Source organism: Gigantopelta aegis, chromosome 14 (assembly GCF_016097555.1).
Source record: "Gigantopelta aegis isolate Gae_Host chromosome 14, Gae_host_genome, whole genome shotgun sequence".
Lineage (NCBI taxonomy): Eukaryota > Metazoa > Mollusca > Gastropoda > Neomphalida > Peltospiridae > Gigantopelta > Gigantopelta aegis.
In genome coordinates, this window is record NC_054712.1 from 29,206,130 (window position 1) to 29,221,770 (window position 15,641).

At 40.3% G+C, this 15,641-nt stretch overlaps 1 protein-coding gene across 1 annotated transcript in view; it reads left to right on the forward strand.

Annotated features, from left to right (window-relative positions):
• Positions 1–5,237, forward strand: part of LOC121389173 (arrestin domain-containing protein 3-like) — a 22,814-nt gene extending 17,577 nt beyond the window's left edge. Inside the window, exons 6-9 of the mRNA XM_041520779.1 lie at positions 1–8; positions 1,016–1,237; positions 3,819–3,952; positions 4,943–5,237. The exon at positions 1–8 is cut by the window's left edge and continues 110 nt beyond it. Coding sequence (XP_041376713.1) covers positions 1–8; positions 1,016–1,237; positions 3,819–3,952; positions 4,943–4,966 — 388 coding nt within the window. The 3' untranslated portion in view covers positions 4,967–5,237. The remainder of the gene's footprint in view (positions 9–1,015; positions 1,238–3,818; positions 3,953–4,942) is intronic.
• The last annotated feature ends 10,404 nt before the right edge of the window (positions 5,238–15,641 follow it).

Here is a 15,641-nt window from a genome sequence, read left to right on the forward strand (position 1 = left end):
TTCATTTGGTATGTTTTGATAAATATTCAGTCTATTACAATATTGCAACAAAATCTTGAAATTTTCAATAAGATGCCAGAAGTCTGAACAAAACGTTTTATAAGCACGAGCCCAGGTGTGTATGATTTCGGTTTTGACAATGATTTACGAGGGCATGCCATTACGATTGTCAAAGTATTCCATGGACTCTTCTTGTGCAGATGTGCGGGTATTTAGTTCAGTTTATGAAGCCGATTATGCGAGTGGCAGCCCACCCCCAAACGAAGCAGGGGGGATACTGATATGGCTTGTCTGGCTAATAGTGACTGTTCTACCATTGGTGAAAGACTTTTAAATATTCATTTATGGGTGATTGTTATGAATCTCTTGACATACCCTTGGGCAGAGGTGAATGAAAACGCGTGTGCAGGGAATTATACGTAGTGGTGGTGGTGGTAGTGGTGTGTGTGTGTGTGTGTGTGTGTGTGGGGGGGGGGGGGTCTAGACTGTAGCGAGAGAAGTTTGTAATGGGTACACAAAAGAAAATATGCTTTGGAGGCGGAGGGTTCGATCCAAAAAATCTCCACTCTTCACACTGCGCCTGGGGTATATTAATAATTTTGTCACTTAGATCACAAGCAATCAATTATTGTGTGCGGTTATTTTGAATCGTTCGAAATAGGTAAATTACACCCAATTTTGTTTCTGTATATCAGAGTGTCAGTGCTGTGCTTAATGGGTGTGGAGGACCAACAGAGAAAAAAAACCTACCCCTAAGAAACGAAAAGAAACCCGAACAAAACCAAAAAAAAAAAAAAAAAAAAAAAAAAAAAAAACACCATCACAACCCCCCCCACAACAAATCACCCCCCCCAACAAAAAACTTCCCTTTTCACTTAAGAATGCCCTTTGTTTCCTGTATTACAGTTCCCTGATTATTGTTATTCTGCACCCACCTCTCCCGCCCACACAATCGTTATTTTAATGCTAGATACGGCCCCGAAGGAATATTCAAGGTGAGAGTGTTCTGTTTCAGAGACCGACGCGTCGTCAGCAATAACATACAGCAAGTGCAATAAAGGTGTCCAAAGATGCTCAAAGAGTGAAGGAAATTTCGTGAACATTTCGTACGTCCCGATGTGTCCCTACGTTGTGAACTATGTGTTTAAACCACCGTCCGCACGACCAGCCAATCAGCGTGTGGCACAGGGTGCACGACCCAGGACAACCGACCAACCAACAGCGAATACAGCTTCTGGTGAGGCTAACATGTTTTTAAAATGCATTTAAAATAGTATTGTACTTTCAGACACTCTATTCTTTTAAAACTAATTTTCAACTTGCGAGTTTTCGACTCCTGTTAAACAAATTATGTTTATTGTTTTGTTACTAGTCCCACACACTTTATTTTTGGCGCCAACGTTTTTTGGTTCCAGATATGAGTAGAATGATCAGTGCTCAATGTTGGCGTTAGGTCAATGACCTAACTACTAAATTTATATTTCAAATTCCGCCCACCTCAAACTTACTTCCCCCTTCCTGTCGCGGACGTAATCACTGGCGATGTTAGAGGTTAAGCCCAAGATACGCATGCCTGATACCTTTGTAATGCATGGGCACCTACAAATAGTTCTCTCTCTCTCTCTCAACTCACAAACTATACTGACAGGCAAAAGAAAGTATACCAATGATTTCTTAAATATTTTCTTATATCAGACCGATAGTCAAAGTGCATAAAATAAAAAATCGATAATATTGACATCGTCCGTGCAAACACCACTCCGTGTTCTGGCATTGGCCATTGTTGTCGCAATCAATTGGTGAAAAATCAATTTAACGTTTTGCATGGACTTCTTAAGTCGCATGTGCAAAATGTGTATAAAGACGCAGAGGTATGAATGTGTAGAGTCCACTTGTTCATAAAATCACCCAATATATGCCACGTCTAACGGCAAACAGAGGGAACGCGCCATTGGTATGGTGCAGGTGGGAACATCGTACACCGATATTGCACGACGATTTGCTTGCACCAAAACAACGATAGTGAGATTAATGAGACGATTTAGGCAGACAGGAAGAACAACTGACCTACCACGTAGCGGAAGACCACGTGTTACAACACCGCGGGAAGACCGCTATCTGCGAACGTTACATCTACACAATAGGTTCTTGACCGTGGCGTCATCTTCATCTCATGCTTTGGGTCGTATTGTAAGTCGACGCACTGTGGCACGGCGACTAAGAGCACATGGAATTCGTGCCTACAGACCATATAGAGGAACAGTTCTGACACGTGATCATCGCGTCCGGAGGTTACGATGGGCCAGAACAGTACTTCGATGGCGACTTCAACAGTGGCAGAGGGTGCTGTTTTCAGATGAAAGCAGGTTCTCTCTCTACAGGTCCGACGGAAGAGTTCGAGTTTACAGGCGTAGCGGAGAAAGAACGGCACGAGCCTGTGTTCAAGAATTTGAACCTTTTGGCGGAGGCAGTGTGATGGTGTGGGGCGGTATTTGTGGTGACCAGAAGACGGAACTTGTCGTCATCGATGGTAATCTAATCCTGCGTCCCGTGGTTCTTCCATTTCTTCAACAACAGCAACGTGGAACCATATTTCAACACGACAACGCCAGGCCCCATACTGCTTGGATAGTACAGAACTTCATACAAGCTAACAACATCGATGTTTTACCTTGGCCAGCTCGATCCTTTGGGATCAACTTGACACACGAATCCGTCGACGTCCCAACCTCCCAGGTAACAGACAACAGCTTGCACAGGCTCTGGCAGAAGAATACCCAATGACGTCATCAGGCGATTGACCCGTTCCATGAGACGTCGTGTCGTGGCGTGTATTGATGCGCAGGGTGGCCATACCCGTTATTAGACATTCATTGCCTACACATTTATTGGAAAAGTTGACCGTGTTTATTTCAGCACATTGTGTCAATTCACAAAATGACCCCACGTGTCTATCGAACATTATCATGCAACCTGTAGGTATTGTTCAACTGTGAAATTACATGTAATAAACTAAAAATGTATAAACTTATCAATAAATGTGAATGTTATAATAAATATGTTTTAGTTGTTTTATTTTCGTTTTATATTTCGTCGGTATACTTTCTTTTGCCCATCAGTATAGTTTCTTTTGTTTAACGACACAAATAGAGCACATTGATTTATTAATCATCTGCTATTGGGTGTCAAACATATATTAATTTTGACACAGTCATGGAGAGGAAACCTGCTTCATTTTTCCATTAGTAGCAAGGGATCTTTTATATGCACCATCCCACAGACAGGATAGCACATGCCACGGCCTTTCATAAACACTGGCCAACTCACGATCTGAACACGGCATTACATTTAGACATTTGCGAAAATTCAATATTTTGAAAAATTATCAGCAGTCATTACTATTTGACATTTCATTTGATTTAAACATATTTTATTGCTTGTTAAAACAACATTAAACAAATAATACAAGTTATACAACTTACTAAGCTTTCTCCATAATATATTTTACATTGTATCTAGTAAACCTATTTATTACCAAACCAAACAAATATAAATACAAACAGAAAATGCAATAATATTGGGGCACTGACATGCGTTACGCTATTTCAGAGAGGGTGTATGGTGGTCATAGTGTTAGAAAACGTTACACGCAGGAGGGATTAGAAGATGGCAAATTTTGCGTTACGACGCCAGTGTACAGACGTTAAATAAATTGTTTAAAGGAATTGCTTGGTTATTTTCTGTTTAATCATCCAACAACATCAAAATACCAAGGACAAAAATAAAGGCTACGTCGAATCATTGTTTAGATTACTCAGTATTTTCAGAAAAAGCCACCATTGTTGCAACACCCCCGGCTCGTGAACCCACTGCGCCGCCTAGTGAAGAACCACCGTCCTACGAGGAAGTTCTAAGGATGGATAACCCAGACCCTGACGAAATTGGCAAAACGGTAAGTGAGGTACTGGTATCGGTACTTATTTTTTAATTCATTTGTTGGACAGTGGCAAAGAGCTAGCCTGATGCGCGGTCGGTTTAGGTTCTATCCCCGTCGGTGGGCCCATTGAGCTATTTCTCATTCCAGCCAGTGCACTACGACTGGTATATGAAAGTCCGATATATGTGTTATCCCCCCCCCTCTCTCTCTCTCTCTCTCTCTCTCTCTCTCTCTCTCTCTCTGTGTGTGTGTGTGTGTGTGTGTGTGTGTGTGACCCCTTGCTGCTAATGGAAAAAATGGTGCGGATTTCCCCTCGAAGACTATATGTCAAAATTACCAAATGTTTGACAATCAATAGTAGTGTTGTTAAACAAAATAAACCTGTTTTCACTTGTAGTTATTTTCGTGCTTATGTCCAATTAAGGTTGAATCACGCTGTCCTGGGTACACACCTTAGGGTTAGTTAGTGGTTAGAGAGAGAGACAGAGAGAGAGAGAGAGAGAGAGAGAGAGAGAGAGAGAGAGAGAGAGAGAGAGAGAGAGAGAGAGAGAGAGAGAGAGAGAGAGAGAGAAAGTCGGTGTAGTGGCCTTACACCTACCAACTGAGAGACAGAGAGAGAGAGAAGTCGTTAAACTCACTCTGGGTGGGAGCCGGTCCCGGGAGACGAACATAGTACCTACCAAACCTGTGTCTGGTTGTTGATACTTTAAAGGCACGGATTTACAGTATCGTATTTCTCTAAATATGGATTACAAATGGAAATCACTCGATCGGTTGAGATACCAGTCTTCGTTATTGTATCATCCAAAACGATTTAATTGAACCTCGAATAAATTACTGTTTTGTTCTCCAGATGCTACAATAGTGTGGTTGAGACCATCAATAGATCCATTTTCCCAAATAACTCGCCCTCACTTAAAACTTTCTCCTTACAGACCTACACGGAAATTATTAAATACGGGTATGGTATTCATTTAAAAGTAAAATATCCCATTTGTCTTTCAGGGACAAAAAAAACCCGATGCATGAATAACTTGAAACAGTAAGCACGTGTCTGTTCCAGACTGAAGAGTTGTCTACCTTTCTAATGATAGAATCAACCAATGACAAAGACTCGGATACGGACGCAAAAAAAGGAGGTCAATCATAGGCGTACAGGCTCCTATTTTTGCAGACTGGCTTTTTCGCGCATTAAACGAAACTGCCGGAATCTGGATAACGACATTTATTCATATTAGCATTACTACCAAACAACTATATAAGTTGCAAACGAATTATTATGCATTTTTATAGGGAATACAACTAATTTTGAGGGTAGAATGATGGAAATACATGATAAAACAGTCTTAAGTTGGCACATTTCACCCGATTATCTGTATAATTTTTTGCCCGAATTTGAGGTTTTGTTCCAGCACTGGGGGGGGGGGGGGGGGGGGGGGTTTGCAGTTGCTCCCCCCCCCTCCCCCGTCCCCTATCTCGTACGCTTATGAGGACAATTCCGAATAACAGTAATCGTCAACTTCAAAGTGACATACATTCGTACATGTATAATACATATGTATGATGTAGGACAAATTTATGCTGAGCGCTACATGTAGTTTGTTATATTTTTGGTATGTGTTTTATTTGTTATTTTTTAAACTGCTCCTTGTTAAAACTTCGGTAATAAAATGTAAACTGCTGAATAATGTGACAACAAGGCCAATAACCCGCAGTTATTATACAGATGTGGCAAAATGAAAACAAAAATATAAAAGGGGGTGTTTTGGGGGCAAATCATAAAACGAGAACGGGATTTGAAAATGTTGTACAACTGCAGTTGAAGAAAACTTGTGTTTAATGTTTTAAAATAAATAAACATGTTTTGTTTTCATTTAAAGAGACTGACTTGTGTTTTTCTATTGTTAAGATGTTCACGTTAATCACTAAAATTAATTATAAAATACTTTTTTTGTTTGTTTAGAATATTAGTATACACTATATATATATATATATATATATGTATATGTATGTATGTATCTATCTATACACGCACATATATTCATTCATATATATATATATATATATATATATATATATATATATATATATATATATAGACAGTCGAGACTTGTTTAACGGCCACCTGTATATAACAGCCACCTGACCATAATGGCCACCATAAATCCAGCCCAATGCATTTCCTTCTTTATTTTACTTGTATATAACGGCCACCTGTTCAATGCGGCCAACGGCCAAAATTAATTGTTGAACCTGCTTTAACGGCCACAAAATTACAATGATCACTATTGTTTGTAGACAGTTGAATTTGCTATAACGGCCATACATACATATATACATGTATTGACCTGCGATGTCACAATATAAAGTTATTGTTTTACTTAAGTTGAAACAAAACAGATACAAGCTCCACTCCAAAATATTGGACCCAAGTAACCGACACTTACACTAGATGATGATAAGATTAAGGAATAAAGTAAAATAGCATTTATGCATCTTAATTCCAGCGTTGAACATGGATGCCAAATCATTTCATTGTAGGTGGGTGGGGGGAGAGATCCGCCTCTGCAGAAACACACAATTCATCTGTTGTTCACAATTGTATACATTACTTACTATGTCACTGTGTATAACCTGTATCTTTATTGCAGTTTTATATTGCTATACGTGTTGTGTAATACTCTATTCAATAAACGTTCTTTTCACCTATGTATGATGGAAAGAAAAAAAGGATCACACCAACAGCACGGATTGACTGCAACCGAAACTGTCATCCATAACATCAGGAAGTTAACCGTTTTACTGACATTCAGTTCAGCATTTGTGGCATCACATCACATATCAGATCACATCACATGTCAAATCATATCTTTGTATAGTGAATAATGTCTACAACGCGAAGTGTTCGCTTATTTGTTTCTTTAAATAACGGTGGTTGATATCACATATCAGATCACATCACATGTCAAATCATATCTTTGTATAGTGAATACTGTCTACAACGCGAAGTGTTCGCTTATTTGTTTCTTTAAATAACGGTGGTTGATATCACATATCAGATCACATCACATGTCAAATCATATCTTTGTATAGTGAATAATGTCTACAACGCGAAGTGTTCGCTTATTTGTTTCTTTAAATAACGGTGGTTGATATCACATATCAGATCACATCACATGTCAAATCATATCTTTGTATAGTGAATAATGTCTACAACGCGAAGTGTTCGCTTATTTGTTTCTTTAAATAACGGTGGTTGATATCACATATCAGATCACATCACATGTCAAATCATATCTTTGTATAGTGAATAATGTCTACAACGCGAAGTGTTCGCTTATTTGTTTCTTTAAATAACGGTGGTTGATATCACATATCAGATCACATCACATGTCAAATCATATCTTTGTATAGTGAATAATGTCTACAACGCGAAGTGTTCGCTTATTTGTTTCTTTAAATAACGGTGGTTGATATCACATATCAGATCACATCACATGTCAAATCATATCTTTGTATAGTGAATAATGTCTACAACGCGAAGTGTTCGCTTATTTGTTTCTTTAAATAACGGTGGTTGATATCACATATCAGATCACATCACATGTCAAATCATATCTTTGTATAGTGAATAATGTCTACAACGCGAAGTGTTCGCTTATTTGTTTCTTTAAATAACGGTGGTTGATATCACATATCAGATCACATCACATGTCAAATCATGTCTTTGTATAGTGAATAATGTCTACAACGCGAAGTGTTCGCTTATTTGTTTCTTTAAATAACGGTGGTTGATATCACATATCAGATCACATCACATGTCAAATCATATCTTTGTATAGTGAATAATGTCTACAACGCGAAGTGTTCGCTTATTTGTTTCTTTAAATAACGGTGGTTGATATCACATATCAGATCACATCACATGTCAAATCATATCTTTGTATAGTGAATAATGTCTACAACGCGAAGTGTTCGCTTATTTGTTTCTTTAAATAACGGTGGTTGATATCACATATCAGATCACATCACATGTCAAATCATATCTTTGTATAGTGAATAATGTCTACAACGCGAAGTGTTCGCTTATTTGTTTCTTTAAATAACGGTGGTTGATATCACATATCAGATCACATCACATGTCAAATCATATCTTTGTATAGTGAATAATGTCTACAACGCGAAGTGTTCGCTTATTTGTTTCTTTAAATAACGGTGGTTGATATCACATATCAGATCACATCACATGTCAAATCATATCTTTGTATAGTGAATAATGTCTACAACGCGAAGTGTTCGCTTATTTGTTTCTTTAAATAACGGTGGTTGATATCACATATCAGATCACATCACATGTCAAATCATGTCTTTGTATAGTGAATAATGTCTACAACGCGAAGTGTTCGCTTATTTGTTTCTTTAAATAACGGTGGTTGATATCACATATCAGATCACATCACATGTCAAATCATGTCTTTGTATAGTGAATAATGTCTACAACGCGAAGTGTTCGCTTATTTGTTTCTTTAAATAACGGTGGTTGATATCACATATCAGATCACATCACATGTCAAATCATGTCTTTGTATAGTGAATAATGTCTACAACGCGAAGTGTTCGCTTATTTGTTTCTTTAAATAACGGTGGTTGATATCACATATCAGATCACATCACATGTCAAATCATGTCTTTGTATAGTGAATAATGTCTACAACGCGAAGTGTTCGCTTATTTGTTTCTTTAAATAACGGTGGTTGATATCACATATCAGATCACATCACATGTCAAATCATGTCTTTGTATAGTGAATAATGTCTACAACGCGAAGTGTTCGCTTATTTGTTTCTTTAAATAACGGTGGTTGATATCACATATCAGATCACATCACATGTCAAATCATGTCTTTGTATAGTGAATAATGTCTACAACGCGAAGTGTTCGCTTATTTGTTTCTTTAAATAACGGTGGTTGATATCACATATCAGATCACATCACATGTCAAATCATATCTTTGTATAGTGAATAATGTCTACAACGCGAAGTGTTCGCTTATTTGTTTCTTTAAATAACGGTGGTTGATATCACATATCAGATCACATCACATGTCAAATCATGTCTTTGTATAGTGAATAATGTCTACAACGCGAAGTGTTCGCTTATTTGTTTCTTTAAATAACGGTGGTTGATATCACATATCAGATCACATCACATGTCAAATCATATCTTTGTATAGTGAATAATGTCTACAACGCGAAGTGTTCGCTTATTTGTTTCTTTAAATAACGGTGGTTGATTTCAAATACAGAAGCTTTAAAACCGGCCTCAGTGGCGTCGTGGTTAAGCCATCGGACATCAGGCTGGTAGGTACAGGGTTCGCAGCCCGGTACCGGCGCCCACCCAGAGCCAGTTTTAACGACTCAGTGGGTAGATGGAAAGCCACTACACCCTCTTCTCTCTCACAAACCACTAACAATTAACAACTAACCCACTGTCCTGGACAGATAGCCCAGATAGCTGAGATGTGTACTCAGGAGAGCGTGCTTGAACCTTAATTGGATATAAGTACGAACATAAGTTGAAATGAAATGAAAGAAAGAAAGCAAGAAAGAAATGTTTTATTCTAGGGCTACTCTTTTCGATTAGCAGCAAGGGATCTTTTATATGCACCATCCCACAGACAGGGTGGTACATACTACGGCCTTTGATATACCAGTCTTCGTGCACTGGCTGGAACGAAAATGAAATGAAGCTTTAAATAAAATTAACATTTATAAAAGAATGTGCCGAATGGATCTAACACTTGATTTTAATGTGAAACATTCGTGAAATCTGGACTTAATTAAAGCAAAAAAGCTAGCACTATATAGATTTACACTCAACCCCACTAAGAAATTTCAAGATTTGTTTTTATTTTTATTAGAACGTTTCATCTCCTCATGAAATCGCAGTTCCATTTTAATTTGTGTTTATCCTGTACTGGTTTCAGCCTTTAATGCATACTGCACAACAACTGTATACTAAATAAAAGTAAATAATACCAGTGTATTGCGAATAAATAGCAGTATTTACACAAATATAATCGATGCCAGACACAAACCAGAGCTACTGTTACACCATACATGTTTGAAGGTGCACCCCTGGCTTTGACAAGGAATTTTGTAATTTGGCACAACACATACTTAAGATATTGGATCATTATGTGTAACTGTTCATATCCTTTAGATATGATATCATGATGTCCAAGAGTTCGCATCCTTCAAATATCGAAGCCAGATTTAGATATGAGATCGTGATTTTTAGGTATATTATGCATCCTATAAATATGGGGGCGGGACGCAGCCCAGTGGTAAAGCGTTCGCTTGATGCGCGGTCAGTCTAGGATCGATCCCCGTCGGTGGACCCATTGGGCTATTTCTCATTCCAGCTGGTGTAAAAAAGGCCGTGGTATGTACTATCCTATCTGTGGGATAGTGCATATAAAAGATCCCTTGCTGCTAATCGAAAATAATATCCCATGAAGTGGCGACAGCGGGTTTCTTCTCTCAATATCTGTGTGGTCCTTAACCATATGTCTGACGCCATATAACCGTAAATAAAATGTGTTGAGTGCGTCGTCAAATAAAACAGTTCCTTCCTTCCTATAAATATGACATCATGGTGGTCAAGAATATGCAAGATTTAGATTATCCAATCGCAGTGTAGATCAAGTTCACCAGTGATACTATGTGATACTATACACAACGAAACAAAGAAAGAAATGTTTTATTTAACGACGCACTCAACATATGTTATTTACGGTTATATGGCGTCAGACATATTGTTAAGGACCACACAGATTTTGAGAGGAAACCCGCTGTCGCCACTATATGGACTACTCTTTCCGATTAGCAGCAAGGGATCTTTTATTTGCGCTTCCCACAGGCAGGATAGCACAAACCATGGCCTTTGTTGAACCAGTTATGGATCACTGGTCGGTGCAAGTGGTTTACACCTACCCATTGAGCCTTGCGGATCACTCACTCAGGGTTTGGAGTCGGTATCCCATGCCTCAACTGGGATCCGAACCCAGTACCTACCAGCCTGTAGACCGATGGCCTAACCACGACGCCACCGAGGCCGGTCTATACACAACGACTCCCCATACCAAGTTAAGTAAACCTGCTGTCGAATGATCGAACACGTACGAACGTCTTTTGTGTTTCCTTCATTCTTTCGTATTTTTTTCTCTTTCAATAATATTTATTTGTGTTCATATTTAAATTGCATACATATATAACTATCCTGACATGTATATACTATGGAGAAGGCCTAGTAAGTTGTATAACTTGTGCCTAATCCATTCGTTCTTTAAAAAACAAAAAACAATACAATATCTTGCTCTATGCATATGCATTAGATTTTCTAACTATTCTGGCTAACTCAAAGCAAAAGAGTCTGTTGAAAAAGTGTAATTTTACCTTTTGATATACAGTTTTATTATATCATTCAATGCTGATATCACAGATTACCTTCCATTGATTTACCCACCAGAGGTAAAAATAAAATGATTCATACCTTGATCTATACATAGAGATTCAGAACGATGTTGACATTTATACAAAGCTGTATGATAAAAGGGATGACTTCAGCTTTCCAATGGTCAATTTTCCTTCATGTCGAGCAATATAGCTTCTGCTGCAGCTTTTAATGTCTTTATTTCGCAACTTCTGAGATACCTTAGGGCATACATATCGTTCTGGTAAAGAAGTTGTTTGATCAGGGTTATAACATCCATGGACTCCTGAGAGCATTACATCTTTTTATGGTAGGCAATTAGAAGCCATTTCCCGATATGACGCATCACCGACCAAAACGATGCCATTTTGGTTTACCTTGTACATGCCGTTTCATGTTTCGATGAAAATCCTCCACATTTAACGTATGGACTTAATGGCTGTGCTCACGACGGGTGCCACCGGTGGGGCAGAATACACTCATCTTTCGCGAACACCTGTCATCATCTATACAGTAATTCATGAGTGCCTGCCATCACAGATGTATATACTCCATTGAGCTCTACCCTGTGCAAGTTTTGGTTTTGTTTACCTAGTCTTGGGAGTGGCAATCCTCCTGCGGTCGGTGCAGGAAGAATTAAACATCCTGTTATGGATCTCGTTAGGGAATTGCGGTCCACCTAGGGGAGTGGCGGTGTCCTAGGGACAAGCTCCTGATAGTGGATAATGGAAACAATCACGACTTTGTCTACCATCCTTTTGACTCTACCATGTGCAGAGATAAGATTGTAATATGACAGTATGGTCTTGTTGTTCAGGTGTACGCAATCTTTCGATATGCGATCATAATGTTCGTGTATACGCAAAAGTAACTTGAGTCTCACGCCAGCCAGTTTTGTGTCAGATATTCCAGCGATGAACTTCTGCAATTACATGTACATGTATTTTCAAAAACAAAGGTGATGTTTTGATAATAGTGTTATGTTTTGAGTCTGTCGATTATGTTCGTGCAAGTATTTTCAAAAACAAAGACTATATTTTGATAATAAAATGTTATGTTTAGACTGTCGATTTAATGCATAAGCTGACAACAGTCCAACCATTATAAATCTTGGTTCTATTATATATATAGGGAGAATAATCACCATCATCAACTGCTACTACCCACCTAACAAAGACCTGAAATTACACACTCTGCCTCTGACAAACCAGAATCTTCTGATAGCTCGTGATTTCAACAGCCACTCACCCAGTTGGGGTTATCCCGACCTGGACAAGATAGGATAGGAGCTCCCTGGCAAAACAGCCTTCTACGATGCAAAAAAGAGAAAAGCCAGCTGAAATTACAAAAAGGTCAACTGGACCAAGTTTGAAGAGCTAACGGACAAGTTCTGTGAAGAAAGCAACATGAACTCTGGAAATGTCATCCTACAGAACGTAGAATGCATTACCAACTGCATTACCAAAAGCAGAGCATACCAAAGGCAGAAGAGACAGCTACGAGCATTGTTAGAGCGATAATCTCCAAAGCCTCCATGACCAACTCACAATAGCAAGAGAACAGTTGCAAGAGTCACCAAGCAACGAAGTCACAGCTGCATACAATATAGCCAGAGCGGCTTTTGATGAAAAAAACAGAACAAAGAAATAAGAAAATCGTGGCATGAGAAAACCAGTTCTCTAAACATGGAGAGGGACACCACAAAGCTCTGGAGACCCTAAATGACAACTATCAACATCTACCAATGGCATCGCTCCTGAAGGAAAATTAAGAGATATACACAGGGAAGAAGACTGCGTCTTTGTTGGCAGACAACTTCAGAGATGTTCTCCTAGATATCCCCTGGACAGAAAACAACAACAAAAAACTGAAGTCAGAAGAAAAATAGAAGAGGAGCTCAGAAAGCAAAGGCCATCAGCTGAAATGACTTCAAACTTTACTATCCAAGAGCTGAACTGTGCCACCAGACAGCTAAAAAACAAAAGTGCACCGGGAAAAGATGGGATCACCAACGAAAAGTTTTTGGAAGGAAGCCATCATAACACCCATCCTGAAGAAGAAAAAGTACAAGCAAAACAACCCCAGCTATCACCCCATCAGCCTCCTCAGCTGTCTTAGCAAGACCATGGAGCTCATGGTCAACAGGCGCCTCCAACACAATCTGGAGAAGAACGGTCTCATAAGCTCCACACAGACAGGTTTCCACAGAAATAGAAGCACGGAAGACCAGATAGCGCTCTTAACTCAGGACACTGAAGACGACTTCCAACAGAAGACGAAAACCATCACTGTCTTTGTCGACCCATCACTGTCTTTGTCGACCTGGCCAAGGCGTGGAAAGAAGGCCTCCTCCTGAAGCTCATCAAAAAGAAAGTATGTTGCAGTATGCACCACTGGATCCACAGCTACCTGTTTCAAAGGTCAGCCAGCGTAAAACTGGATAAGCAAGCTAGTGAAGATCCGAGAGGGTGTACCACAAGGGGAGTAATCTCGCCAACACTCTTCGTGGTCTTCATAGACTACATCGCTGACCAGCTATCCACCTAATCTCCAGAGCACTTCATGCTGACGACCTAGCAGTGTGGTCCAAAGCAGAACAGACCAAAACAGCAGCACACAGGATGCAGGTGACATTGAACTCAATCTCAGACTGGGCCAAAGAGTGGATGTTCTCGATCAATAGAACAAAAATCGAAGCCACATGTTTTCCCCTCTCCCCCAAGAAAGAAAAGTTCAGCCTGCAGATTGATGACCGGGGCATTCCGCAGCATGACAACCCAACCTACTTTGGGGTGACACTGGACAGGAGGCTCACGTGGTCCCTCACATCAACGTGATTCACAACAAAGTAACCAAGAAGATGGCCGTGATGAAGAAACTGGCGGGCACTAAGTTGGGTGCCCACACGAAGATCCTGACTCAAGTATACACAGTATCTGTCCGACCCCAGATGGAAGACGCCTCCACCTCCTGGTCTACAGCAGCTAAAAGCAACACAGACCATCTGGACAAGGCGCAGAATGCCAGCCTCCGAGTCATCACAGGTGGCATGAAGACCACGTTCATAGCTGCAATGGAGAAAACGGCTGGCCTACTCTCACTCCAAGAGAGAAGAGGCGAGAAGCTCCTGAGACAAAGTGAGAAAATGAAGAGGCTTCCATCTCACCCACTGCACTCCACGCTCCAGGCTCTGACCAAGAACCGCACCAAACGGCAGAGTCCAAATCACCTGGTTAAGGCTCTTCAGAAAAAACACGGTGAACATCTCCCGTTCATAAACAACAGGAAGTGCTCCAAGACTATGAAGAATGGTCAGTGAACACCCCATCTATCATCTTTGACGTTCCTGGAGTCGGAGCAAAAGAAGACCACGCAGCAGTAGAACTGAAATCTCTGACCCTTGAAATGCTGGACAGGGACTACCCACCCACCACCTGGATCCGAGTCTACACAGATGGCTCTGCAGAAAATGCTGTGCGAAATGGGGGAGGTGGTGACTACATACGGTATCCTGGCGGCAGCTCTGAAACCAAGTCTGTCGTCACTGGTCAGTTCTCCACCAACATCAGAGCTGAAACCTGCGCCTTACTTCATACTGCTCAGATTCTGAATGCAAGAGACGACCTATCTTCTCACACAATTGTCCTCACTGATTGTCGATACAGATAGACCAGATCCTCCAGGACACCAAAAGGGAACTCCAAACACTGAGCTCCAAAACAAACCTGGTGTTGCAGTGGATACCCACCCACTGTGGTGTTATGGGCAAAGAAAAAGCTGACAGACTCTCTGGGCAGCAAACAGGAGCAAACTGCCCACCAAATGTAATATGGAGAAGCCAAGACCCTTCTATAAAACCACTTCAAGAACATATGGAGACAGCTTCTGCAGACAGGGACTACAGGGATTGTCATCTATCAGCTGGACAGGGCACAACAGGTCACCATCTTCAGACTGAGAACAGGACAGTGTCAGCTCCTCTCGCATCTATTCAGGCTGAAAATCTCTCACACGGACTAATGCCCGTGTGGCACTGGTCCACTGACGCCAGCCCACATTCTCCAATCCTGTCCCACCTTCGACATACTGCGACAGCAAACGTGGCCCAGTGCAGTGGACCTGAGGGAGAAGCTGTGGGGACCGGCGACGTCGCTAATGCAGACGACGGAATTCGTCCACAATACGAGACTATCTGACATGGTCGGGATCG